Raw genomic sequence first — 26479 nt, forward strand, 5'->3', positions numbered from 1 at the left:
CAGCCACATAGTATTTAGCCAAGCGATCTAGTATATTGCCCAGTGACGTAGTATACAGCAGAGTGTCACGTACTTTATTGCCAAGCCACATATTATTTTTCCCAGTGATGTAGTATACAGCACAGAGCCACATAGTATATTGCCCAGCCACGTACAATATTGCCTAGTGGCGTAGTATATTGCCCAGCCAGGTTTGTCACAGTTAAACAAAAAAAAAATAACCTTTCTGCGGGAGACCTTGTAGTCCACGGCAGGTTCCGTTCCCAGGGTTGGTCTAATCGCAGGACCTGTGATGACGTCTCGGTCACATGGCCGTGACGTCATGGCAGGTCTTTCTGCCACCGTAAAAGATGGCGGCCGTTGCAAACGGCTACGGAGGGTGAGTATAGCAGGGTATTTTTTGTAATCAAATTTGTTACATTACATTTTTTTAGATTGATGCGGCATAGGCAGCATCAATAGTAAAAAGTTGGTTACACCAAGGTTTAGCGGCGGTAACGGAGTGCGTTACCCGCGGCATAACGCGGGCCATTACCGCAGGCCTTCACCCTGTGTTTATCGATGACATAGGGGAGTATGCGGGCAACAGGCATTGACTGCGGGGAGTAAGGAGCGGCCATTTTATTCTTGACTGTGCCCGTCGCTGATTGGACGCGTCAGCCATGACAGGCAGCTGGCGAGAACAATTAGCGAATGAATAACCGTGACTGAAGGACAGACAGACTGACAGACGGAAGTGACCCTTACAATTATATGTTAAATTATTTTATAGTGTTGTGTGATGTAATGTTAATTTTATATTCCACAGGAGGTGGTGAATGTGAAATGTTATTTTTTGTATACTAATGTTTTCCTTATCTTTTCACAGAACACACAGCAGCACCCTCGAACCTGTTCGGCCATCTGGAGCGGTCCTTCATGAATCGCCATCGGACCCGTCACAGCCATCCGACAGCGAGAGCAGGCATGCACCACATTCTGGGGAACCGGCAGCCGGTCCACCTGGTGTTCCCCTGGCCGAGGCCTCTGGCGCTCCTTCTTTCGGGTATTCCCGACAGCGTCAGCGGGCCTCGGACAGGCCGCTAATGCCCGAATATTTTCATTTGGGCACGGTTTTCCAATATTGTTTCAAGGTGCTGGGAGATAGGATGGACACTGCTCTGGCCACTATCGACCGGCGCCTTGAATCAATGAAATCCGAGCTCATGAGGCCGGCAAAACATTTTTTTAGTGCCATTGCAAAGGGCATGGTGGAACACCTTACACCGGAACTCCAGATTTCGGTGATGCAGGCCTGCAACAACGCCTATGTGAGTGCTCTGCAGCAGGCTAGGATCATGCAGTCAGCAGCTACAATGCCAGTTGTACCAACGTTGGCAAGCATGACTCCTAGTCCTGCTGCACAGCAACTCTACTGAGGTCCGGGTGCTGAGGGACGCCGCCACCAACACCATCACACCCAGATGCCGAGTCCTGCTCCTGCCAGGACCTCCAGCACAAGAAGACGGCAATATGAGGAACACCAAGAGGGAGAGAGGAAAAAGAAAAAATCTTGGACAGCTGCGGCGGCTCAGGCTGCTCAATACCAACACCAAGGTTTCGGCCTGGGTCAAGCCGGAGTAGCCGTAGCCAGAGCCAGTCATCCAGCACCCATAGACTGGTGGTGCCTCCTCCCTCCCCTCCAGAGGTGGCAATATCCCCACCGTCGGTCACTGGTTGGTCAGAAATACCGTCAAGCATCATGGAATACGGTTCCTCCTCTACCCACTCCCCAACCGGAAGTTATCATTCACCATTGATTGCCGACGTCCATTCCCCTTAACAATTTTTCCCCCTTTTTTTGTGTGTCCCAAAATAAAAATGTTATGTTTAAAACTCTTTTTATTTCTATTGTTCAAAATTCGTTGCCGGCAACTCACACCGTGCGCCGTGTACACAAATCTTTTGTTTTTTACACCTCATATCTCCAATGTCAGACACTATTTTATCATTTGTTTAATCGGCAGTTTTTTTGTGTCTCTCATTGTAGTATGAGGTGTTAAAAACACAAAGAGGATAAAAAAAAGTTATAATTTTTAAACATACAATAAGGTAATGGGTCAGGTGAGCAATGGTCACGTGGCCAAGTGTCGCCACTATTAGACTCAGGATGTATTTCAGCATCCTGAGTTCAATAGTTTTAACTCACTAGAGTTGAGCAAACATGATCGACTCCCTCCTATAACACTTGCCGACTACTTGCATATGGAACCCGGCTTCCTGGAGTGCGGCTGCTGATCTGCATTTTTCCACCACCGCAGCTGCATGTTCCGAGGCTGTGTGAGACAGGCACAACACATGCACAACCCAAGCCTATTTGTTGGCCTCGCCATGCATGTGTAGTGCTTGTCACACAGCCGCGGCATATGCAGCTGCGGCGGCAGAAAACAGCTGATCAGCCAGCGCGCTCCATGAAGCCGGGTTCCATATGCAACTAGTCGGCAAGCGTTAAAGCTTGACAAGGAGGGAGCCGATCATGTTCGCTCAACTATAGAACACACGGCCATGTGAACATAAGTGGGGTGGTTTGGCATAGTGTATTTGGGAACTGGTGATCACCTGAGTACATTTTTTTGTGGTGTTACACACTTTGACCATTTGGTAGGAAAATGGACATTGGAATACTTTAAACATTGTTTTATTGACAACAACATTTGAAAAAAAAAAAGGGGAGCAGGTTTTTAAAGTAAAAGCACAATAAAGTAATTTTATTAAAAACACAAGACAGTAGAAAATCTAGGTACATTACAAAATTGAAAGAACATTACTTTAGGCCCCTTTGAACTGGTTACATTGAATGGACACAATAGTGTTAAAATCTTTTATTGTCATTATATTCTTTTATTCTAAGCACAATAAAGTTATTTTCAGTTAAAAGCACGATAAAGTATAACAGTAAAAGCTGTACACTACACCATTTGATCTTGCCATGACACGCCCAACATCAGAAACAAAATAGGAAGCAAATCGATCCCTCATCTGCCCAATTTCAACAGTTGTCCTCAGAGGATGATGTTGGTAATCGGGCAATGGGTTTGATATGGGTTCATCTAGTTCCACGTTCAGTCTCTCTTTGGCAATAATATAATTGTGTAGAACCACACAAGCCTTCACCACCTCATCCACTGTCTCAATTTTGAGATTAATGGCTGATCCGAAAATACGCCATTTGGAGACCAGGATACCAAAGGCGCACTCCACAGTTCTTCTGGCCCTGGACAGTCTATAATTAACCCCTTTCTGCCAGCTGACGGAATAGTACGTCAGCTGGCAGATCCCCTGCTTTGAGGTGGGCTCCGGCGGTGAACCCACCTCAAAGCCGCGACATGTCAGCTGTTTTGTACAGCTGACATGTGCGCGCAATGAGCGCGAGCGGAATCGCGATCCGCCCGCGCCCATTAACTAGTTAAATGCCGCCGTCAAACGCTGACAGCGGCATTTAACTAGCGCTCTCGGCCGCGCGGCCGGAGGTGCTCGCGCCGCTGACCCCCGTCACATGATCGGGGGTCAGCGGTGCATTGCCATAACAACCAGAGGTCTCCTTGAGACCTCTATGGTTGTTGATGGCCGATTGCTTTGAGCGCCACCCTGTGGTCGGCGCTCAAAGTACACCACCATTTCTACTACATAGAGGTGATCTGTACTTCACCTCTATGCAGCAGAGGCGATCGTGTAGTGCATGCTTCTAGCCTCCTATGGAGGCTATTGAAGCATGCCAAAATAAAAAAAAAAGTGTTTAAAAATATAAAAAAAAATAAAAAAAATATAAAAGTTCAAATCACCCCCCTTTCGCCCCAATCAAAATAAAACAATAAAAAAAAAATCCGAACTACACATATTTGGTATCGCCGCTTTCAGAATCGCCCGATCTATCAATAAAAACAAAGGATTAACCTGATTGCTAAATGGCGTAGCGAGAAAAAAAATCAAAACGCCAAAATTACGTATTTTTGGTCACCGCGACATTGCATTAAAATGCAATAACGGGCGATCAAAAAAACGTATCTGCACCAAAATGGTATCAATAAAAACGCCAGCTTGGCCCTCACCCGACCCCAGATCCCGAAAATTGGAGACGCTACGGGTATCGGAAAATCGCGCAATTTTTTTTTTTTTTTTTTTTTTTAGCAAAGTTTGGAATTTTTTTTTACCACTTAGATAAAAAATAACCTAGACATGTTAGGTGTCTATGAACTCGTAATGACCTGGAGAATCATAATGGCAGGTTAGGTTTAGCATTTGGTGAACCTAACAAAAAAGCCAAACAAAAAACAAGTGTGAGATTGCACTTTTTTTGCAATTTCATCACACTTGGAATTTTTTTCCTGTTTTCTGTTACACGGCATGGTAAAACCAATGGTATCGTTCAAAAGTACATCTCGTCCCGCAAAAAATAAGCCCTCACATGGCCAAATTGACAAAAAAATAAAAAAGTTATGGCTCTGGGAAGGAGGGGAGCAAAAACCGAAAATGAAAAAAAAAGGAAAAAGCTCCGGGGGTGAAGGGGTTAAAAACACACTTGGTGTGGTCCAAGCCTCGACTGGAGTAGGGTTTCAGTAGGTTAGCACACATTTGAAATGCCTCATCCCCAACCACAACAAATGGCATTGCCGGGCCTTCTGTGTTGGGAAGAGGACGTGGCTGGGGGAAATTAAAATTGTTCCCATATAACCTTTGGCCCATATCAGACTCTTTAAATGTCCGTGAGTCATTTGTATGGCCAAACGCTCCAGTGTCCACGGCGATAAACCTGCAGTCCGCACCTGCAATTGCCATGAGCACGGTGAAAAATTATTTTTTGTAATTAAAGAACCGAGATCCTGTTCTTGCAGGCTTTGTAATCCTAATGTGCTTCCCATCCACAGCTCCATTGCAGTTCAGGAAAGAACAAATTTGGTCAAATTTTGGGGCGTTGGCCTCCCATAATTCAGTTGTAGGGAGGGGTAAAAATTCATCCCGGAGATTGTCCCACAAAGCACGGCATGTGTCGGCAACAATTCCGGAAAGTGTGGAGACTCCAATCCTAAATTGAAAATGCAGGGATCTTAAGGTCTCTCCGGTAGCCAGGAAACTGCCAAAAAGATAAATAAAAAAATTGAATTAAGTACATTGAAAAAAAAAATATATGTATTAAAAAAAAAAAAAAAATTCCATTGTTGAACATATGACAGGCGTTCACATTGCAAGATAACGTACCATAGAGTCACCAGCAGCCGTTCCTCAGCAGAAATTGATCTCCAGAGCTGTGTCTCCTGCCTGGTAATGGATCCTTCCAGAAGACGCAGCAGATAGCGGAAGCGGTCTTGTGACATCCTGGTATATTCGAAATACTTTTCAAGATTGTCATTCAGCTCGCCAAACAAGCAATGGTAGGCTCCACGACTCTCCCGGACTTCAACTATTGGGTGTAGCCAAAAGCGCCGATGACTCCTTCTCCGTTTTTCTCTTTGCCTTTGTTCGTAATAGGCAATAGCATAAGCATTAGCCAAGGCAAAATCCAACTCCATATTGTCATGTAGATACTCTCCATGGGACGCTCCATCATGATGCTGGAAACACAAGCAAAATGGGAGGAATTCATCTCTTCCAGGGTATATATACACAAATTCCATTACACCCACCCTCTTCTATCCATTGGTGGTCTTTAGTGTCTAGACACTTATTGGGCCTTTTTTTCAGCAATTGTGTAAAGAATGACATCATTCTAGGGCAACGCATGCGTCAAAAAAGCTGCGTTTTTTGCAAAAAACGCAAGTTTTTATGCGAAAAGCGCTGCGTTTTTCGACGCATGCGTTGAACGCATGCGTCAAATGCTGCGTTTTGTATGCGTTTTACATGCGTTGCGTCGACGACGCTGCGCCCAACGACGCAAATGTGAACGTAGCCTTACAGTGATCAAAAAAAAAAAAGTATATAAAATTCGCCTTGTCATCCCCTTACTTGGATAAAAATTATAAAATTAAAAATATATATATTTTTTTCATGGGTTGGGGTTGTGTTAAGGTTGGAGTTAGGATTTGGGGGTTTTCAAAAGTAACTACTTGTGTTTGCATTGAGTGCTCGGGTATGCATTGAGCATTGCGGATCCCCTCATGTTTTTTTTTGGGGGGTGTTTAACAGCCATGAAACTTGGGGCGCAGACTCTAGCTTGTCACTCGAGAACCTGCAATACTCTGTGCACACCCAACCATCCTATGCAGACTCAAGTTGCAAACACTTGCGCTAAACACTAGCTGTCGCATCGTCATCATTTTTTTTTTTTAGTTTTGAAAGCAAAAACAATCTTAATTTCAACCCTATAATCAAGTAGCAAGCAAGTGCTCTGAACACTAATGACGTCATGTTCAATATGACGACCTAATATTATCAAATTCTGTGTTGTATCCGTGGGTTAAAAATGATCATTGTACCCATGGAAAAAATCATTGAGAGGTGCTGGATAGTGAGGGGACGGGGTTAGAACAAGTCAGAACCCACTACAACTAAAAACAAAGCAGGAAGACAAATGAGGGAATACACTTAGCTTGAGACGACACAAGAGAGCTCACGACCGCAATCCTTCAAGTGGCTCCAAGACTTGTCAATTTCTACCACTTACAGCAGACAGAGGGATAGATAGAGCTGTCACTGACACCTTGCTGATGCGACTAAAGGTATTTAAGCCTCCAGCAAGGTTGTGTCAATCAGCAGCAGATGGTGGAGATCACCACTAGGTCCTAGAGGGAGAAGGATATCACTCCACAGCAGAATGTGCGTGTAGTGACCTTCTACAGCAAGATCCAGAATAGCTGTCTGACACACCCGTGACAGTTGCTCTTTAAACTGCATGCAAAAATTGAGGCTTGAGGCTATCTATACAGGGGTTTTTTTTTTCTTTAACTACATGTGAGACGCTTCAGGTAGTGATTGGCTGCAGCAGTCGGATGTCCTTGTTGGGTTGTCAATGATGAAGCGATAAACTAACGATAGTAGCAAGGGACTGTGAAGCTTTGGATGTAGAGCGGCAATTAATTTCTAAATTGCTTATGACATCTTTTTAATTTTTTGACCTATACTGTTTAAATAAACAAGTGTACCTTCAGTATGTTGAGTTTTGATAGGAATGCCACTGACCTCAAAAACATCACAAGCTAGTATATGTTGCCACCGTTTTAGCCAATACGCAAAATGCTTCTAAATTTGATAGTTGAGTAAAATAAAGACACTAGCAACCAAGGGGATTGGTGCTGCTGACAGAAAAAACAAGTTGTGTGACAAACCCGTAGAGAAAGGTGATCAAATACAAACTGGATATTGTCGCGCTATACTGCTAGTGGACGGCCATCGGGGAAAAAAGACGTGCAATGATTAATCTGTCGATAAGAATTTCATGTATAAAGTAATGCTCAGATAATCCCTTAAAAATCATTGTCCTTCAAATGTACACACAGGTGTTTATGATGAATCTGTCTATAAACAGAAGAAACAACACTGGTGTTTCTGGTACCACGCAAATCTAGAGTTTGGGCTGTAGATCTTACATACGGTGTATAAGTAATTTACTTATCGCTTTCTATTTAAAAAGTCAGTTTATAATGCTACAAAGTTTCCACAGCAGACCTAGATCTTGCATACTCTTTATGTAAGATCTATAGCCCTAACTCTCTAGATTTGCAGTGTTAGCAGAAACACCCAAAATTGTTTTCTTCTATTTATAGAGAATTATTGAGCATAAATACCTGTGTAAGTTTGAAATACCATGATTTTTTGAAGGGATTATCTGAAGATTACTTTATACATGCAATTCTTATGGCTTACTTTCTAACTCACACCTCTCCAGTCTGTTCTTAACTCTTCTGCCCGATTAATTAATCTCTCTCCTCGATACTCCTCTGCTTCACCCCTCTGCAAATCTGTTCATTGGCTCCCAATTTCTCAGCGTATCCAGTTCAATTTAACATTGATCTACAAAGCCACCATAACCTCTGTTCCCTGTATGTTTCAAAACTAATTTTGCGATATCTTCCCTCATGTCATCTTCGGTCCTCCACAGATCTGCCTCTCTCTTCCATATTTATTTGTTCCTCATCTAATCGCCTCAAGGCTTCTCCTAAATATCCCCCATCCTCTGAAATTCTGTGCCCCAACATGTCCGATTATCCACCACATTCTGATCCTTCAGACTGAACTTGTAAACCCATCTCTTCAAGAAAGCTTACAATGATCACGCTGCCACCTCAACACTAACGGAGGTACTGAAACCTCCAACCTACTGTCTCCTTCCCCATCATCCTGTAGAATGTAAGCCCGCAAGAGCAGAGTCCTCTTCACTCTGTACCAGTCTATCATTGTTAGTATGTTTACTGTAAGTTATATCTGTAATTTGTATGTAACCCCTTCTCGTATGTACAGCACCATGGAATCAATGGTGCTATATAAACAATACATGCAATGCTTATTGATAGATTTATCATTGCGCGTCTTTTTTTCTCTGTGCGTCCACTGGCTAGACAGTATCCAGTTTGTATTTAAATTTAGTACTTGTCTGAGATTTTTAGAAAGTCAGTTTGGAATGCATGGATTTGCTAAACGAAAAAACTTATGTGTACTTTTTAATGTGACAGAGAGTTGTCTTAATTTATTTCACTCTTTTACAGGTTGGCTTGGTGATAGTTCCTGACAGTACTATTGGATCCATCTTGCATGCTGTAAATAATCTTCTTGACCAAAGTTGTAACCCAACTGAGAGTTTTTATGTGTTCTTGGCTTCCAGCTGTTACAGCGTTTTCAATTTCTTACTGACAATAGAGGATGTTGAACATGTGCAAAAAAGGTAAAAAATATATATATTTTCCTGTGAAGCTTAACACCTTAGTGACCAAGCCAATTTTGATCTTAACCCCTTTACCCCCCCCCCCCCCAAGGTGGTTTGCACGATAATGACCAGGCCAATTTTTACAATTCTGACCATTGTTACTATATGAGGTAATAACTCTGTAACACTTCAATGGATCCCACTGATTGAGTTTTCTTGTGACATATTGTACTTCATGATAGTGTTAATATTTCTTCGCTATAAATTGCATTTCTTTGTGGAAAAAATGGAAATTTGAAGAAAATTTTGTAATTTTCAAACTTTGAATTCTTATGCCATTTTTAATCACAAAATAGTTAATAAATAACATTTCACATGTCTACTTTAGATCAGCACAATTTTTAAAATAGCATATTTTTGTTTTTAAATCAGATTTTTTTTATTAGCAATATTGAAATTGACAGCTACACACAATTGTGTCAGCAAAGGAGAATAAACATGTTTACAAACATTTTGAAACAATCTCCCAGTTCCCCACCCTCCTCCCTTAAAGCCTTTTGTAAACAAGAATAGGACAATAGCATGCATTGCTTACATAATAAAACAACATCCCACTGGAATCAGTTCCTCTCCATCCAAGGTTGCCAAAGTGTTTCAAAAGTTTTCATACTTTTCCTTTTTTCATAAATACCCTTTTCCATATTTATAACCATATCAGACTGTCAATAAAATTCCTGCAGAATACATTTCAAAAAACTGACCGTCACATCCAAACATAGACTAAGTGTGAACAGGTGCTGAACCTAGAGTAACCGACTCATATACAGTCAAGTAAATAAGGCAGCACACTGCAGCGCTGAAACATGCAAACATGAAAACTGAACTGCATTACTGCACTAGAAATATGAAAAATGAGAGCGTTTAGCGGAAAGCGTAGGACCTGGTATACGAAAGATGCCCTAAAGTGGCTACCAGGTACACATAAAATTGGCCATTTTTATGCGCTAAACGCTCTCATTTTTCATATTTCTAGTGCAGTAATGCAGTTCAGTTTTCATGTTTCATGTTTGCATGTTTCAGCGCTGCAGTGTGCTGCCTTATTTACTTAAAATTCCTGCAGAGTCGGCGGTACCTCACTCAACCAGTGCCTGGCAATTAGCTTTCGCGCAACATACAATAATCTAGCTATGGCCACTTTATGATAATTTGGAACTCGGATCTCTTCCACATATCCCAAAATATATATCACAGGATCGCTTTCGATTGTACAGCCATACGATTTCCCAATTGCTTCTCCCACCTCCAACCAATATGAATTCAATCTCGTACATTGCCATAACGTGTAGAATCCCTGCCCCCTCGGACTGGCACCTAGGACACTCGGAGGTCTGTCTCAGCCCTGCCTTATATAGCCTATCTGGAGTTCTATATACTCTGTGAAGCACATATATTTGCGAAAGTCTACCCAGCTCACTTAATGATAATTGGGGAATATATTCCATGATATCCTCCCATTTATCCTCCTCTATCCTTCCCAACTCTTCCTCCCATTTCTCTTTTGCCTTAATAGGGAATCTATTAAGAAAAGTATAGAACAAATCCCTATAAATATCCGAGACTACCCCTTTCGTTCCTCCCGTCGCACAGATATAGTCCACCAGAATGTGTCTATAAATTCCCATATCCATCATTTTACTCTGCGCAAGATAGGCATGTCTCAACTGTCCATATTGAAACCTACAGGTCTCCTGCAACCCGTAACTCCTGCAGTGCCTCAAAGGATAACAGTCCTTGTGCGTCCTGAATCTGAGCCACATATTGAATACCCAATGATGTCCAATTTTTTAATTCCCCCATTTTAATAAATTCAGGTAGTATTTATTTCATTATGCCATATTGGGGAGAGATTTGTTAAAAGTCCCACTTCTCTTGTCTTTTTAATTGCCCCCCCATACTTTTTGAACCAGTATCAAAGTAGGATAGGCCGTTCCAAACTTCCCAAATCCCCCTGCCTCCAATCCCTGAACCAATGGGTCCCTTCCCACCAACCAAACCAAAATCCGCTGAACCGAACCCAGTCCATTCACCTCTCTCCAACCTTTCATCTGCTGACCCTGCGCTGCCAAAAAGTAGATCCAGGAATTCAGAAGGGCCAATCCCCCCAATCTTTAGGCCTCTGAAGCAATTCCAGCCTAATTCTTGGCTGTTTCTTCCCCCAAACAAGGTCTCAAAATATAGAGTTAATGGTATGAAACCACTTTCAGGGCAACCCAACAGGGGAATTATACAATATATACAATAATTGGGGCATAAGAATCATTTTAATTAAGTTTATCCTTCCCACCACTGAGATATAACTTGCACCACGCCCCTATTTTCTTCCTAAACCTGTCCAACAATGGGGACAGATTCAGACCGACGTAGCTTGAGAGAGAAAAAGACACTTGAACACCTAAATATTTGAACTGAGAAACCACTGTCAGCTTACTACCTTCCCCTGATATTGGGATGTCAACGCCCCCTTTATCCACTATCAAGATATTTGACTTTACCCAATTGATTTCAAGACCCGATATATCACCAAATGTCCTAAGATCATGCATCACACCCTCCAAGGCCTCTCCAGAATTTTCTAAAGAGAGTAACATGTCATCTGCATATAGGGCTATTTTCTCCTCTATCATGCCATACCGGAACCCCCTTACCGAAGTCGAGCTCCTAATTGTCTGTGCCAGGGGCTCCACTGCCAACGCAAATAGCAGCGGAGACAGCGGACACCCATGCCTAGTACCCCTTTATAAACCAAAACTTCCAGACAACTCTCCATTAACTCTCACCCTAGCAGTCGGAGAAGAATACAATAACCTCACCCACAAGATAAAAGTTGGCCCAAAACCAAAAGATCTCAAAACCTCCCAAAGATAGCAGCATTCAACACTATCAAACGCTTTACGTGCATCCAATGAGACCACAACTCTATTACCCTCGTTGTCCGACGGCAGCTACTAGTTCAGGAATAATCTACGTAAGTTTATCGCTGTAGACTTATTTGGCATAAAACCAGATTGATCAGGATGGACCAGATTCTGGACCACACTTGCCAAACGGTTAGCCACTACTGTAGCCAAAATCTTAACATCCGCCATCTTCAACGAAATTGGCCTATAGGATTCTGCCAATTCCGGGTGCTTACCTTCCTTTCTAAAGAAAGATCTAATTTCTCTATGATCTCTTTATCTTCCATCCTAGTCTTGGATTTACATCTAGAAATCTCCCTAAAAGAAGGCCCCTCAGAAAAGCTTTAATTGCGTCCCAAACTACCCGGTTATCAGTGCTATCTTCATTAAACTGGCAGTACTCTGTGATCTTCTTCATAATGTTATCCATATTAATATGTTCAATCCACAGGGGGTGAAATTTCCACCCACCTCCCCCGTCCAGTCCCTCCCACCTGTCCGTCTAATCAAGAGCTCTATAGGCTTGTCGTCCGAAATCACTCTCGGGAGATATTCTATCCCACAGATCATGCGCATCATTAAATCATTTACTAGTGCTAGGTCAATCCTGGAAAGGGTACCGTGGGTTGCAGAATAACAGGAGTAACAGACTACATTCTCATTCCTCACTCTCCAGAAGTCCACCATCCCCAATTCTGTCATATAATTCCCAAACGCCGACAGTTTTTTAGTGCCTTTGCTTAAACCTTTCCTATACCTGTCCCACCCTTCATCCATCACATTATTGACATCCCCAATAATTAACATTGGTAATCCCATACCCCGTTAATACAATTCAAATATTTCTTGTACCTTTTTCCCAGAGTATGGGGGTGGGAAGTAAACCGCCGCTAGACATAATGGTTGCCCATAAATTTTGCAGAATAGCAGAACATATTGCCCATCTCTTATCTACATGACTCTCAATTTCTTCAAAAGGCGTGGACGCCCCAATCAGTACCGAGACCCCCTTAGCATATAAAGAATATGTAGAGTGATAAGACCTCCCTATCCACCTCCTTTTTAACACTTCTACCTTTTTCTGCAAGTAAATGTGTTTACTGGAGACAAATGACATCCGGGCCCCGTTTTGTCACATATTCCATAATTGCCGTTCTCAGACTTCCCTCCGACAGTCCTCTTATATTTCCAACTAACAACTTTAATTGTGTCTCCCACCATGAAACCGCACAAATACAAATTCATGACCCCCTGAAATAGGATGTTGTTCCCAGCAAACTATAATTCCCAATTTCCAGCAATAGATCTCACCTCTTCCCTCCCTCCTCCCCCCCAATATTCATTAACACAATAACCCATAACTAATTCGCTGTTGTCTTTCACCTCTTATCAGAGAGTAGGTAGTCCAGCGTCTAGCTAACCTTCCCTCAGTACCTGTAATCCGCTGTAACTAGAACACCTCCCCAACCCCTCTGCATATAAAACAACATTATGACAATATGTCCTCTGAGAACCGCAATAAACTATTAAACCAAAGTCCAGAGGTAACAATAAGGCAGCATCATCTTCATCTCCAGATTCTTCCTTTCACTTCCCTCCTTTGTTAGCTGTGAGCTTCTGCTTATTTAAGTCCAGCCACATAGTGGCTTCTTCTGGTGTTGGTAAAAAGTGAACCGCCCCCAGGGCTACAACCCTTAATTATGCCGGGTAGAGAGTAGAATAAATCAATTTCAAGTCTCTCAATCTCCTTTTAACTGCTCTATAACTCATCCTCTGTTTTTGCACCTCAGCTGAAGTAGTCAGGGTAAATAGAGATCTTCTGGCCATTAATGCACATGTCCTCAGCTGCACAAGCACTCCTCAATATGGCATCTCTGTCCCTATAGTTCAGAATCCTAGCAAGGATAGTACGAGGGGGGGACCCCGGCAGGAGAGGGTTCATAGGAACGCGGTGCGCCCTTTCCAGCGCAAATAACTTAGACAGGTTATCAGCGCCTATCTTGTCCTGGAGCCATTTTTCAATAAATTTTTTTGTAGGGTCATTTCCTTCAGTCTTAGGGATACCCACTAGTCTCACATTATTCCTCCATGAGCGATTCTCCAGATCATCATTCTTATTAATCAAAGCAGCAAATTTTTGCAGACACTGAGTGTGGGACCTCTGCATTTTAGAGAGTTGATCCTCTGATACTTCTCCTTGCACTTTCATTTTCTCTCCAGCCTGTTGCTCCTCCTCCTCTTCAGCCAGCTCTTTCCCTGCTCCGTCCACCCAGGCATACTTTTCAAGCTTAGCAGCCACTTCTAGCCTCTTTGCATATGAGGCATTTGCAGCGTCTGCTCTCTCAGCTCTCAGTCTTCACACTGTCGGCGACATCTTGGTTCCGGGTCACTGCTCCTGCCTTGGCGCGACCTGCTGCCTTTCCCGGACCATATCTGCAGCTCTGCACAGCTTCACATGTTGGGGCTGACCTCCAGTAACCTCCCTCAGCTACATAAAGGGTTATCAGCTCCCAGAGAGATCTTTTCTTCAGGATAAATGCAGGGTCACAGCGGAGGAGCTCCAGAAGCTGACCGTTCACATCAGTTGCTAGGCCACAGCCCAAATAGCATATTTTTGTTAGGAAGTTATAAGGGTTAAGCTGACCAGCAATTATATATATATATATATATATATATATATATATATATATATATATATATATATATATATATATATATATATATATATATATATATATACATACATATACTGTGATATGTGATGCAGTAACCCCTGTAACAGGTAGGGGGCGCTGCATGGTCTCCCCGGGATGTGCACGGAGTTGTATTGAAGCCGTGAGAATTGACCTGCAGTGATGTCAGGATCACGTGACCAGTCCATGTGATCCATTACTGTGGGTGTGGTTACAGGTACATAACGTGACCAGAGTGTGGGTCACATGTTCCTGTGTGGTTCCAGTGTTTGGACCTGAAGGGTCCAAGTGCAAAATCCCTGAGGGAGTTCCTGAGGGCTCGGTGTGTTCCTGTGTTGGAAGCCTGGGAAGAGGCTTCCTGGAAAGCACCTGCTGGTGCGGGAGGTCCTAGTAGGAGGACCGGATCCCGAGCAGTGCACAGTGGAACTGGGGAAGCTGGAGTCCTTCGGTGAGGTCGGGACTGACTAGTGTGCGCCGGCCAGGCAAGTTGGTGATCCCTGTAAGGCAGCTTACCCGGAGGTGCGGACTGGCAAGGAGTCAGCAGGTGGAGCCGGAGCTCCCGTCAGGTATCGTACAGGCCGGTAGTGCTTGTGAAGTTCTATGAACTGTGTGGTCTCCCTTGGGAACTGGTTAAGGGAGGACCAGCGTGTTAGAAGCTGCAAGTAAATATCACCAGTTGGTGCCTGTTGTGTTTCATGTTATGAACTGTGCGTAACCCGGTTTATGAGGCTTAATAAACCGCATGGACTGCTTTGTTTTATAAACCCGTGCCCGTGTGCTTGAATATCGCGGCCAAGTGAGTGTCCCCCAACACTCTCAGTAAGAGAAACCTTACAATATATATATATATATATATATATATATATATATATATATATATATATATATATATATATATATATATATATATATATACACACTCACCGGCCACTTTATTAGGTACACCATGCTAGTAACGGGTTGGACCCCCTTTTGCCTTCAGAACTGCCTCAATTCTTCGTGGCATAGATTCAACAAGGTGCTGGAAGCATTCCTCAGAGATTTTGGTCCATATTGACATGATGGCATCACACAGTTGCCGCAGATTTGTCGGCTGCACATCCCAAAGATGCTCCATACAAGGCAGGATGGATCCTTGCTTTCATGTTGTTTACGCCAAATTCTGACCCTACCATCCGAATGTCGCAGCAGAAATCGAGACTCATCAGACCAAGCAACGTTTTTCCAATCTTCTACTGTCCAATTTCGATGAGCTTGTACAAATTGTAGCCTCAGTTTCCTGTTCTTAGCTGAAAGGAGTGGTACCCGGTGTGGTCTTCTGCTGCTGTAGCCCATCTGCCTCAAAGTTTGACGCACTGTGCGTTCAGAGATGCTCTTAGGCCTACCTTGGTTGTAACGGGTGGCGATTTGAGTCACTGTTGCCTTTCTATCAGCTCGAACCAGTCTGCCCATTCTCCTCTGACCTCTGGCATCAACAAGGCATTTCCGCCCACAGAACTGCCGCTCACTGGATTTTTTTTCTTTTTCGGACCATTCTCTGTAAACCCTAGAGATGGTTGTGCGTGAAAATCCCAGTAAATCAGCAGTTTCTGAAATACTCAGACCAGCCCTTCTGGCACCAACAACCATGCCACGTTCAAAGGCACTCAAATCACCTTTCTTCCCCATACTGATGCTCGGTTTGAACTGCAGGAGATTGTCTTGACCATGTCTACATGCCTAAATGCACTGAGTTGCCGCCATGTGATTGGCTGATTAGAAATTAAGTGTTAACAAGAAGTTGGACAGGTGTACCTAATAAAGTGGCCGGTGAGTGTATATATATATATATATATATATATATATATATATATATATATATATATATATATATATATATATATATATATATATATATATATATATATTAGAAAATGCCCAAAAGCCAAAAGTGATACCATTCTAAAAACTGCACCCCTGAAGGTGCTCAAGACTACATTCAAGCAGTTTATTAACCCTTCAGATGCTTCACTTGAATTTTTGGAATGTGGAAAAAAAAACATCCAGCTTTTTTCACAAAAATTTTTATTTAAACCCAAAGATGATTATTCTCACAAGGATACAATGAAATAAAGGACCCAAAAATTTAGACCCAATTTTTTAATTTTCATAAGGGTAACTGGAGAAATTGCACCAAACAATTTGTTGGGCAATTTCTCCTGAGCATGTCAATACCACATATGTAGGGGAAAACCACGGTTTGGGCACATGGGAGAGCTTGGAAGGGAAGGAGCGCCATTTGACTTTTTGAATGCAAAATTTGCTGGAACAATTAGCGGATGCCATGTTGTGTTTGGTGAGCCCCTGATGTGCCTAAACAATAAAAATCCCTCACAAGTGTCACCATTTTGAAATCTAGAGAATTTACCGTATTTTTCGGACTACAAGACGCACTTTTTCCCCCCAAATAAAGGGGGGAATATGGGGGGTGCGTCTTATAGTTGAGATGTAGGCTTACCGGCAGATGTGCGGGGATGATGAGGCGCAGTGAGCGGTATGATGTGAGTGGGGTCCCTTCCACAGGTGAGGTTGGTATCTAAATGTATGGAGAGCACATTGAATCATAAGGTGCTTCACAGAAGTATATAACAACGAGCCTTGAAAATAAAAGAAAAACACATTTTCCCCAAAAAATGTTTTTAGCCCCATATTTTGCACTTTCATAAGTGTAATAGGAGAATTTTCACCATACAGTTTGTTGTGAAATTTGTCCTGAGTACATATCCCGTATGTGGGTTAATACTACTTTTGAGGCACAGTTCAGAGCTCTGAAGGGAAGAAGCTCCATATTGGAGTTTAGGTTTTGCTGGAATGGTTTGAGGGCGCAATGTCACATTGGCAGAGCCCCTGAGATGCCAAAACAGAAAACCCCCATATGTGGTCTCATTTTACAAACTACGCTCCCCAATTGATTCGTCTAGGGGTGCAGTAATAATTTTGAAACCACTTGTGCCTCACAGAATTTTATACCATTGAGCGGTGAAGAATAGATTACCTTTTTGCCGCTAAAATGTTGGTTTACCCAAAGTTTTACATTTTTCTGGGGGCAAATAAAAAAAATTTTTTACAGCAAACTGAAGTCCATTTTTTCCTGAATGCCAATATTCTACATGTAATCTGGAAATATTTTTCAGGCACAGTGCAAAGCTCCGAAGGGAAGGAGCGCCATATTATAGTGCAGATTTTACTGTTATGGTTTGTGGGTGCCATGACCCACTGGGAGAGCCTCTAACAGGCCAGAACAGCAGAAACCCCCATTTTATAAACTACACTCATCAATGAGTTAATTTAGGGGTGCAGTGATCATATTAACCACAAGTGTGTCACAGAATTTTATACCATTGGACAGTGAAGAAAAAAATAATTACTGTATCTTTCGGATTATAAGATGCACTTTTTTTCCCCCAAGTATGGGTGTCTGTCTGCTGTGGGTGTCCGGTGCTGCTGCTGCTACACTGTGTCCGGCGCTACTGCTATGTTGTCTGGCGGGGGGCTCTGCTGACATTTTGTGAAAGGCCAAAGCCCCCGCAGCTCTGTGGTTTCCTGTGCTGTGGACTCCGGGAAAATGGCCGCCGGGGGGCTGCGCATGCGCAGAAGGAAATCTCGGTATCAAGATCTTGGGAGATGAGATCCCAGTGCTTATAATCGGGAGCGTCTTATAATCCTAAAAATACGGTACTTTTTTGCCACCCAAATTTTGTTTTAGCCCCCAGATTTTACATTTTCACACAAGTGGGTAAAAATTGCACCAATATTTGTACCACAATTTCTACTGAACGTTAAACTAGAAGTAGAGGGGACGGGAAGAAAAACATTTGACTCGAACAAAGAAGACCCAGGAAAACATACTCAGAAGGGAGGTAAGAACATTTCTAAAACAATCCACAGCGAGGAAATTGGAACAAAACAAAATCCTCTAAACTGCATGCTCGCAAACGCCAGAAGCCTGACAAACAAGATGGAAGAACTAGAAGCAGAAATATCTACAGGTAACTTTGACATAGTGGGAATAACCAAGACATGGTTAGATGAAAGCTATGACTGGGCAGTTAACTTACAGGGTTACAGTCTGTTTAGAAAGGATCGTAAAAATCGGAGAGGAGGAGGGGTTTGTCTCTATGTAAAGTCTTGTCTAAAGTCCACTTTAAGGGAGGATATTAGCGAAGGGAATGAGGATGTCGAGTCCATATGGGTCGAAATTCATGGAGGGAAAAATGGTAACAAAATTCTCATTGGGGTCTGTTACAAACCCCCAAATATAACAGAAATCATGGAAAGTCTACTTCTAAAGCAGATAGATGAAGCTGCAACCCATAATGAGGTCCTGGTTATGGGGGACTTTAACTACCCGGATATTAACTGGGAAACAGAAACCTGTGAAACCCATAAAGGCAACAGGTTTCTGCTAATAACCAAGAAAAATTATCTTTCACAATTGGTGCAGAATCCAACCAGAGGAGCAGCACTTTTAGACCTAATACTATCTAATAGACCTGACAGAATAACAAATCTGCAGGTGGTCGGGCATCTAGGAAATAGCGACAACAATATTGTACAGTTTCACCTGTCTTTCACTAGGGGGACTTGTCAGGGAGTCACAAAAACACTGAACTTTAGGAAGGCAAAGTTTCACCAGCTTAGAGATGCCCTTAATCTGGTAGACTGGGACAATATCCTCAGAAATAAGAATACAGATAATAAATGGAAAATGTTTAAGAACATCCTAAATAGGCACTGTAAGCGGTTTATACCTTGTGGGAATAAAAGGACTAGAAATAGGAAAAACCCAATGTGGCTAAACAAAGAAGTAAGACAGGCAATTAACAGTAAAAAGAAAGCATTTGCACTACTAAAGCAGGATGGCACCATTGAAGCTCTAAAAAACTATAGGGAGAAAAATACTTTATCTAAAAAACTAACTAAAGCTGCCAAAAAGGAAACAGAGAAGCACATTGCTAAGGAGAGTAAAACTAATCCCAAACTGTTCTTCAACTATATCAATAGTAAAAGAATAAAAACTGAAAATGTAGGCTCCTTAAAAAATAGTGAGGAAAGAATGGTTGTAGATGACGAGGAAAAAGCTAACATATTAAACGCCTTCTTCTCCACGGTATTCACGGTGGAAAATGAAATGCTAGGTGAAATCCCAAGAAACAATGAAAACCCTATATTAAGGGTCACCAATCTAACCCAAGAAGAGGTGCGAAACCGGCTAAATAAGATTAAAATAGATAAATCTCCGGGTCCGGATGGCATACACCCACGAGTACTAAGAGAACTAAGTAATGTAATAGATAAACCATTATTTCTTATTTTTAGGGACTCTATAGCGACGGGGTCTGTTCCGCAGGACTGGCGCATAGCAAATGTGGTGCCAATATTCAAAAAGGGCTCTAAAAGTGAACCTGGAAATTATAGGCCAGTAGGTCTAACCTCTACTGTTGGTAAAATATTTGAAGGGTTTCTGAAGGATGTTATTCTGGATTATCTCAATGAGAATAACTGTTTAACTCCATATCAGCATGGGTTTATGAGAATCTGGATAAGTTGGAAACTTGGGCTGAAAGGTGGCAGATGAGGTTTAACAATGATAAATGTAAGGTTATACACATGGGAAGAAGGAATCAATATCACCATTACACACTGAACGGGAAACCACTGGGTAAATCTGACAGGGAGAAGGACTTGGGGATCCTAGTTAATGATAAACTTACCTGGAGCAACCAGTGCCAGGCAGCAGCTGCCAAGGCAAACAGGATCATGGGGTGCATTAAAAGAGGTCTGGATACACATGATGAGAGCATTATACTGCCTCTGTACAAATCCCTAGTTAGACCGCACATGGAGTACTGTGTCCAGTTTTGGGCACCGGTGCTCAAGAAGGATATAATGGAACTAGAGAGAGTACAAAGGAGGGCAACAAAATTAATAAAGGGGATGGGAGAACTACAATACCCAGATAGATTAGCGAAATTAGGATTATTTAGTCTATAAAAAAGACGACTGAGGGGCGATCTAATAATCATGTATAAGTATATAAGGGGACAATACAAATATCTCGCTGAGGATCTGTTTATACCAAGGAAGGTGACGGGCACAAGGGGGCATTCTTTGCGTCTGGAGGAGAGAAGGTTTTTCCACCAAAATAGAAGAGGATTCTTTACTGTTAGGGCAGTGAGAATCTGGAATTGCTTGCCTGAGGAGGTGGTGATGGCGAACTCAGTTGAGGGGTTCAAGAGAGGCCTGGATGTCTTCCTGGAGCAGAACAATATTGTATCATACAATTATTAGGTTCTGTAGAAGGACGTAGATCTGGGGATTTATTATGATGGAATATAGGCTGAACTGGATGGACAAATGTCTTTTTTCGGCCTTACTAACTATGTAACTATGTAACTAATATTCCATATGTGGCTGTACAGTACTCAAGTACAACAAGCAACAATTAATGTTACCAAGTGAAAATTGCTAACTACTGTTGTAGTAACCAGTATGCTGTAGTGACCAGTACCTTATAGAGACCAGTATGTTATGCCCAGCTCATGCTTCTGAAGACACACACCCGTGAATGTGGCTGCTCTCATCGCTTCAGAAATGCCAAATATGTGGACACTATATGTGGTTTAGGATCACTGTGGGGCTCAGAATTTACTAAATTTCTTTTGAGGGGCGGGGAGCCATTTTGCTTTTTCAGAGCCTTTGTGCTACCAGTAATGTGGAAGCCCCTACACCATGTTGCAAATTATTATGCAAATGATATTTTTCTCGGATTTTCCTAAATGGTCTGTGCAAATGACAGTCAGTCTAATAAAAGTCATCACCCGTTAGAGTTTACATCAAATTTTATTGAAGAAACCTCCCAATGAGAACAGTATAATCTCCAAAATGAATAGAAACTCAAAATGCACTGTTCCACATTATTAGGCATAGTAGAATTTCTAAACATTTGATGTGTTTTAAAGAAATGAAAATATTCATTTGTGGAATTTGCAGCATTAGGAGTAGTGTTGAGCATTCCGATACTGCAAATATCGGGTATCGCCGATATTCGCTGTATCGGAATTCCGATACAGAGTTCCGATATTTTTGCGATATCGGATACCGGAATCGGAAGTTCCCATAGTGCAATAATGCACTATAATGGAGTGTGGGCGGTGCGTGGGCGGAGACTGAGTGTCTCTGTGTGGGCGGGGTCTGTGCGGGACTGTTAGCATCGGATTGCGCCTGATGGCCACACGTTTCATCCGTTTTTTGCAGGATCCGTCAAAAAAGCTGTTTCCGCCAGATGGAAAACATACGAAACAACGCACAGCGACGGATCCGGCAAAAAACGTATGAAGCTGAGATGTGAAATGATGAATCCGGCCTCCGAATCCGTTTTTTCATGCATGTTTCCATTCAAATCGTGCACATTTTCCATTTTATTTCCAAAAACTGCATAAAAACCGCACCAAAAACTGCATCATAACTGCACCAAAAACTGCATCAAAAGCCGCATCAAAAACCACACCAAAACCTGCATAAAAAAACTGCATCAAAACCTGCACCAAAAACTGCATCAAAAACCTGCATCAAAAACCTGCATCAAAACTGCACCAAAAACTGCATCAAAAGCCGCACCAAAAACTGCATCAAAAACGGCATCAAAAACAGCACCAAAACCTGCATCAAAAACTGGTACGGTTTGTGATGCTGTTTTTTTAGGCAGTTTTTGGTGTGGTTTTTGATGCAGTTTTTAGTGCAGATTTTTATGCAGTTTTTGGTGCAGTTTTTGATGCAGTTTTTGGTGTAGTTATTGGTGCGGTTTTTGCGCGGTTTTGATGCAATTTTTGGAAATAATTAAACAGAAAATGTGCATGATTTGAATGGAAACATGCATGAAAAAAACGGATTCGGAGGCCGGATTCATCATTTCACATCTCAGTTTCATACGTTTTTTGTCGGATCCGTCGCTGTGCATTTTTTCGCCGGACAGAAAAAATGTTCCTCTGTATGTGTTTTCCGTCCGGCGGAAACAGCTTTTTTGACGGATCCTGCAAAAAACGGATGAAACGTGTGGCCATCAGGCGCAATCTGGTGCTAATACAACTCTATGAGAAAAAAACGGATCCGGAGTAAAAAGACAGATCCAGCTGAAAAAAATGGATCCGGCGGAATAAAAAAAGGATCCGGCGGAATAAAAAAAGGATTCGGCGGAAAAAAAGGATCCTTCAAATGTGCTCGCAGGATGCTTTTTTACCCATAGACTTGTACTAGTGACGGATCGCCACACGTCGTGTCCGTCGTGCAACGGATCCGTCGTGTTTTGGCGGACCGTCGGCACAAAAAAAAACGTTCAAGTGAACGTTTTTTTGTCCGTCGCGTCCGCCATTTTCTATTGCGCATGCGCAGACGAAACTCCACCCCCAGACTTCAGAATAGGCAGCGGATGCATTGAAAAACTGCATCCGCTGCCCACGTCGTGCACAAATTTCACAACGTACGTCGGCCCGACGCATAGCGACGGACCCGTACCGACGCAAGTATGAAAGAGGCCTTAATGAGCATTGAATTTAAAAAAAAACGGTGTGGGCTCCCGCGCAATTTTGTGCGCCAGAGGGGGAAAGCCGGGGCCAACTCCTGTGTAGCGGTGGGATATGGGGTAATAAGGGGTTAATGTCACCTTGCTATCGTAAGGTGACATTAAGCCGGGTTAATAACGGAGAGACGTCAATAAGACGCCTATCCATTATTAATCCAATACTAGTAAAGGGTTAATAAAACACACACATTAGGAAAAAAGTATTTTAATATTCTTCATTTCACCATACTTCAGCGCCTGCAAAAAAACATAAAATAATAAACCGCATACTACCTGTCCGCCATAGTCCAATTAATAACGAGTGTCCCACGACGATCTCCCCTATAGAACAGTGACATCGGGTGATGTCACTGCTCTATAGGACCTTCAGTGACACAGACAGGAGACAATGGCTCCTGCAGTGTATCACTGAACTATAGTAACCTCTCAGTCTCACTTTATGGCAATTGCTGCGTGGGAAAATTTCTCATACAGCAATGGCATAAAGTGAGACTAGGGACTATTTTTTTTACAGCGGCGGAGGAATACAGTGCGGAAGGATACCTTCCTCCCATCATTGTGTTGCTGGAGCCCCTGGAGAGCGGTCACATCAGCTGATGATGCCGTTCTCCACGGGAGATCGTCGTGGGACACTCGTGGATTTCTGCGGACAGGGAGTCTATTGGTTGTTTGTTATTTTAATCTTTTTTACAGATGACTCTGGCTTCGGGGATCAAAATGACAAGTAATGGTGAGTATGTAATCTATGTTTAATGTACTGTATGTCTATATGTATGTATTAATGTATTGTGTGTAGTATGTATGTAGTATGTATGTGGTATGTATGTATGTATGTTGTATGTACGTACTATGTTGTATGTAGTATGTATGCAGTATGTTTGTATGTAGTATGCATGTTTTTAGTATGTATGTGGTATGTAGTATTTGTATGTATGTAGTATGTATGTTATATTGAGTATGTATGTGGTATGTATGTATGTATGTAGTATGTATGTAGTTTGTTTTTTTTTTTGTTTTTTTTTACATTTAACACATTAGCCGGATGATGGGACTACTACTGTCCCATCATTGGCTAATGTTTCAATCACTGTAGCACTGCACACACGCACAGAGCCCCGGCAGGCCCGCACATAGCCCCGGCAGGCAGCACAGAGCCCCGGTAGGGTGGTACAGATCCCCGGCAGCCCGCACATAGCCCCGACAGGCCCGCACAGAGCCCCGGCAGCCCGCACATAGCCCCGGCAGGCAGCACAGAGCCCCAACAGGCCCGCACAGAGCCCCGGCAGCCCACACATAGCCCCGAGATGCCCGCACAGAACCCGCCCGCACACACAGACTCGCACAGTGTCCGCCCACGCACCGCCCACACTCTTCCCCCCTCCGGAACAGGATGTAGTAGGACAGAAAGGGCTTATTTACATTCCGATATTTGTGTCCCATTGACTTGCATTGGTATCGGGTATCCGTATCGGCGATATCCGATATTTTTTTGATATCGGCCGATGCCGATACCGATACTTCTGGATATCGGAAGGTATCGCTCAACACTAATTAGGAGGTCACATTCACTGAACAAAAAAGCAATTCCTGCATCCATTGAACTTGTGAGTTTTTGGAGAGTTTCTGCTTGTATTTCTTTGCATGAAGTCTTCCAGAGCTGCTGTTTTGATGTGAACTGCCTCCCACCCTCATAGATCTTTTGCTTGATGATACTCCAAAGGTTCTCTATAGGGTTGAGGTCAAGGGAAGATGGTGGCCACACTATGAGTTTATCTCCTTTTATGTCCATAGCAGCCAATGACTCAGAGGTATTCTTTGCAGCATGAGCTGGTGCATTGTCATGCATGAAGATGATTTTGCTCCTGAAGGCATGTTTCTGCTTTTTACACCATGTAAGAAAATTGTCAGTCAGAAACGCTACATACTTTGCAGAGGTCATTTTCACACCTTCAGGAACCTTAAAGGGCCCTTCCAGCTGTTTCCCCATGATTCCGGCCCAAAACATGACTCCTCCACTTCCTTGCTGACGTCGCAGCCTTGTTGGGACATGGTGCAGTAAAAAATAGTAATAACGGTCCTAGGAGCGCTGGAAATGAGACCAAAACAAGGATTTTAGTGTTGAACCACAACGCGTTTCAACGGTTAAACCGTCTTCATCAGGTGGAAGTTCCATCTCATTTCCTTCTCATTTCCAGCGCTCCTAGGACCGTTATTACTATTTTTTACTGCATTTTGTTTCCTCCTAGAAGGCTAACGGCTGGAGCTGCGGTGGACTCTTTGCTTTTAATTTTAACTGTGACCCTCACAGCGCTCCCCAGTGACCGCTTTCTTTTCCCTTGAATTTCATTGTTGGGACATGGTGGCCATCCACCAACCATCCACTACTCCATCCATCTGGACCATCCAGGGTTGCTCGACACTCATCAGTAAACAAAACTGTTTGAAAATTAGTCGTCAAGTATGTCGGCCCACTGCAACCGTTTCTGCTTGTGAACACAGTTTAGGGGTGGTCGAATAGTAGGTTTATGAACCAAAGCAAGCCTTTGAAGGATCCTACACCTTGAGGTTCGAGGGACTCCAGAGGCACCAGCAGCTTCAAATATCTGTTTGCTGGTTTGTAATGGCTTTTTAGCAGCTTTTTTAGCAGCTGCTCTCTTAGGTCTCTTTCACACTTGCGTCGTTTGGCCTCCGTCGCAATGCGTCGTTTTGGGAAAAAAACGGATCCTGCAAATGTGCCCGCAGGATGCGTTTTTTTTCCCATAGACTTGTATTGCCGACGGATCGCGACGTATGGCGTCGTGTTTTGGTGGACCGTCGTCACGAAAAAAACATTCAAGGGAACGTTTTTTGTACGTCGGATTTGCCATTTCCTACCGCGCATGCGCGGCTAGGACTCCGCCCCCTTCTCCCTGGACTTTAGAATGGGCAGTGGATGCGTTGAAAAACTGCATCCACTGCCCACGTTGGGCCGAATTTTCACAACGTCCGTCGGTACATCCTGGCGACGGCCCCGTACCGACGCAAGTGTGAAAGAGGCCTTAATCCGATGAACTTGCCTGGCAGAAACCTTCCTCATTATGCCAAAATCAGCACAAACACGTCTGTGCTCAGAATCCGCCACAAATCTATTAACAGTACGATGATCACGCTTAAGTTTTCGGGAAGTATCTAATGTTTTCCTCCCTTGACCACGGCATTACACTATTTGATGCTTTTCGGCAGCAGAGAGATCCTTTTTATTTCCCATATTGCTTGAAACCTGTGGCCTGCTTAACCCCTTCATGACCCAGCCTATTTTGGCCTTAATGACCTTGCCGTTTTTTGCAATTCTGACCAGTGTCCCTTTATGAGGTAATAACTCGGGAACGCTTCAACG

The 26479-nt window shown here is 43.0% G+C and overlaps 1 protein-coding gene across 3 annotated transcripts in view; it reads left to right on the forward strand.

Moving 5' to 3' along the window:
- TEX10 (testis expressed 10) overlaps positions 1-26479 on the forward strand; it is a 1074503-nt gene that overhangs the window by 841206 nt on the left and 206818 nt on the right. For all 3 annotated transcript variants that reach the window (XM_077269470.1, XM_077269471.1, XM_077269472.1), the window contains one exon: positions 8676-8851. In XM_077269470.1, coding sequence (XP_077125585.1) covers positions 8676-8851 — 176 coding nt within the window. The remainder of the gene's footprint in view (positions 1-8675; positions 8852-26479) is intronic.

The sequence above is a fragment of the Ranitomeya variabilis genome, chromosome 6 (genome assembly GCF_051348905.1).
Source record: "Ranitomeya variabilis isolate aRanVar5 chromosome 6, aRanVar5.hap1, whole genome shotgun sequence".
Lineage (NCBI taxonomy): Eukaryota > Metazoa > Chordata > Amphibia > Anura > Dendrobatidae > Ranitomeya > Ranitomeya variabilis.